This window comes from Sinocyclocheilus anshuiensis, unplaced genomic scaffold (assembly GCF_001515605.1).
Source record: "Sinocyclocheilus anshuiensis isolate Anshui unplaced genomic scaffold, SAMN03320099.WGS_v1.1 scaffold328, whole genome shotgun sequence".
Lineage (NCBI taxonomy): Eukaryota > Metazoa > Chordata > Actinopteri > Cypriniformes > Cyprinidae > Sinocyclocheilus > Sinocyclocheilus anshuiensis.
The window spans coordinates 2,182,991-2,186,345 of NW_015558621.1; the positions used below are offsets into that span (position 1 = coordinate 2,182,991).

The window sequence follows — 3,355 nt, forward strand, 5'->3', positions numbered from 1 at the left end:
CTCTGTGCTGCAGAATACATAGTACACAAACTGGTGATGCGGTGACACATCCAACCTTCCTCTGCTGAGATTGATTGCCCCAGCTAGATATGAACCTTTGCATTTGTATTACAAAAATAAACTTGTGGATTTTTCTGTATTTCCTCGTTTCAAATTCATCCCAGTCATCTTAAGCTTACATAGTTTTCCAAAGCTAACAATTTCAAAGAAATACTCCTCCTTCATACAAACTGAAAAGGGGAAAAAAGTCCAAAAGCAAACCCTGTATCTTTTGAAATGGACAAATGGTTAAAACCAGAAACTGCGGGAATAAATAGTTTATACTTCACACTCTTTGTAAGGCAGTTGCTGACATTTGCACTGCCCGTAGCCATTGATGATCACGAGTGCACCCTCCTCGTGACTGGGCTCGTACTCGTTATAGGGCACCTGTGTGGCCAGGTCCGCCATTGGCTGCCTCTGCTGGGTCCTCATCTGTCGCCGGTTCTGAATGGCCGAGCAATGGCGGATCCGCCTCAGAGTGGGAGGGCAGCATTTTCGTGATATGTACACTACAAAAATGATGAGAAAGAAGGAAAACAACAGAGCCATGGTGCCAATGATGACCCTCTGGGTCAGCACTGTGTTGTCCATCGCAGAGTAGTCCTCTGTAACGTCTGCCCCCTCCACTGTCATGGTTGTTGCGAGGGCAGTGCCTGGGGGTTGGGTGGTGGTGGTAGTAGTGGTGACAATCGTAAAGCTCCCAAAATCCTCTGCATAGAAGTCTTGTGTAGGGGTCTGCATATTTTCGAACGGGGAGCTTGTGATCTTGGGGAGCATGGCCTCTGTGCTGGTACTGGTCAGTACGACCGGGGCCGAGAAATTTTGGCAAAGTTGGAATCCGTAAACGGCATCCAGTATTTCCTCACCCTGTGCGTACTCAGGACTGTGGCAGAGGATAGAATGCTCCCATCGACCCTTAAAGGTGCTCAACCAAGTGGCCAAATTGCAGATCCGTTTGGTACATTCCCATAGGTTGCTCGACAACCCAATCGCGTTTAGGGACTTCCACATATCCATGGTTTGGGTGTCGAGGCTGGTCAGTTTGTTGTTATCCAGCAGCAGGATCTTGAGGTTGGGCAAAGTCTCAAACACGTCGGGGGTGAGTACACGTATCTCGTTCCCAGTGAGATCCAGTTTCTCCAGAGTTGTCCATTTCCATTCCATGGTGCATGTTAAATTGTTGATCTTGTTCCACTGAAGATAAAGGAACTGGAGGGCGACCAGACGAGGGAAGTGCGCCAAGTTAATCTTGATCAAGTGATTGTGTTCCAGATGGAGCTCCCGCAGCTTAATTAACCCGGCGAAGCCATTCCGGGCCAGGCTGCGGAGCCGGTTGTTGCTCAGGCCAAGGTATTCCAGGCTCCGGCAGTCCCAGAAGGCCCGCACGGGCGTCGTGCGCAGCGAGTTTGACCGCAGATGTAGGATCTGGAGCTTCCGGAGCCCATGAAAGAGCTCAGGCTCCAGAGCGGTCATCTGGTTGAAGGAGAGATCCAAGATCTGCAGGTTGATGAGGTGGATGAAGGTTGTGTTTGGCAGCTTGGTGATGCGGTTTGAGCTCAGGTTAAGGTCCTTGAGCTTGTACAGCCCCTGGAAGGCATCCTCATGCACGGTGGTTATTTGGTTGTGGTCCAGGTGAAGCCAAGTGAGCTGGGTGAAGCCAAAGAACTGGTCTGAGCTGAGCTCGCTGATGCTGTTGTGTCTGAGCGAAAGTCCAAGGGCCCCTTTATCCACACCGTCTGGGGGCGCCAGGAGCCCCTGCGTGTCGCAGTAAAACTGCAGGTCTTCACATCGGCATTTCTGGGGGCAGGTTGTGCATGACACAGGGAGGCACAGTAGCATGCTGATCACACAAAGTGCCGTTGGTGCTTGTCCCACCAATGGCCACCTTGAATGGAAACCTGGGTGGGTTTAAAGATAAGAAAATAAACCGGGGGGAGGGAAATCTAATCTCTGCAGTACACAGAAACATTTTTTTTTTTCCATTATCATGCGCACTCTCTGTATTTGTCAACATAGTCAAAGCGATCTGCTTGTTGATCCAAGAATTTTAACAATGTTTAAGGGGAATGTTCAAAGACTTGCACTGATAGTTATGTTTACTTAAGTCATTTTAATGCATAAAATATTCATCCATATGTTTGAACTGCATAATTAGCATTTTATTCACAGGTTTCATTTAATTTTTTTCCTAGGATGCAGTTTATCGTCATTTTTCCCCATCCCAATTGCCTTAATCTTTTTTTCCAGTCATTATTTAAGTGGCTTGCAAGTCGTCATCTTTTTTCCCCCCTTTTCCTGCTGTAAATTACTGCATGTTAAATATTACAAGTCTAAGTAAAAAAGGAAAGCAGCTTTTTAAATATATAGATGTTTCTAGAGACCCTGCCTGCCACTGTTCCCCCTCCTATTCAATACATTGCCTATTCAGGTCCAGACTCTGTGAATAAAAGGGATAACTTACCCATTCTTTTGTGTACATCGGAGGCTGCATTCAACTGTCTTTTTCCGCAGACTTTTGGAGCAGCCAGATGGAAGAGAAATCCAAAGGGAAAAAAACCTTTTGGGTAAATACAAAAGGAATCAAGCTCTTCAGAAATAAAGAAGTGCTGAGCCCCCCCAGTTGAACCAAATTCAGGCATTCCATGTCCTGGGATGCTGTTTTTTTCTCTTTTTTTTCCGCAGTCTGTCCTTTTGTCAGTCCTGCTATTCAATTCCCAGATTAAGAAGAGACCAGCATTATTTGCCTTCCAAGAATCCTTAAATTCGAAGTTGATGATTTGCATCCAAAGCAGCACCGCTGAGCAGATCCCTCCGTCCCTTAGCTGCCTCTTTCCTTTTCCACCGCAATGATGTCAGCTCAATTGGTTAATTGAAGATCACACATTCCTCTTTCATTGCTCGAGGTCCTTCATCCCTAACTTGTTGATGGCAGGCTGAGGCTGCACTTGCGACGCCAGTTCTGTGTGGCTCTGCTGTGTTGTGTGGAGTTCTCGGCACCGAGGAAGAGGAGATGCAGTGAGGGGAAAAGCAGAGGAGAGGAGCTGAGATGTTATTCTGTGCTTTTGTTGCAGCCGTTTGTGATGAAGCTGGGTGATTTACTACTTTGTAGTAGTACATTAAAACACATATTAGGTGATTTTAACTTGTTTTGTTTGTGTTTTGGGTCTTCAATTAAGTATTGATGAATGAATTTACAATATAATTAAGTTGGCACAGGAAGGTGATACTTAATTTGAAATATGATGACTTGCAGTCAGATTGTTCCTTTCATTCTCTCCCTTTCGCTCATTCAGACTTTCAACACGAAACGCAT

At 46.1% G+C, this 3,355-nt stretch overlaps 1 protein-coding gene across 1 annotated transcript; it reads right to left on the minus strand.

The window, feature by feature from the left end:
- Positions 1-265: 265 nt before the first annotated feature.
- On the minus strand, positions 266-3,097 carry LOC107680618 (leucine-rich repeat transmembrane neuronal protein 2-like). Its single transcript, XM_016476583.1, has 2 exons — positions 2,504-3,097; positions 266-1,940 (listed from the first exon to the last, which is right to left on the minus strand). The coding sequence occupies exons 1-2, from the start codon at positions 2,823-2,825 to the stop codon at positions 319-321; spliced, it is 1,944 nt and encodes a 647-aa protein (XP_016332069.1). The 5' UTR covers positions 2,826-3,097; the 3' UTR covers positions 266-318.
- Between the last annotated feature and the right edge of the window lie 258 nt (positions 3,098-3,355).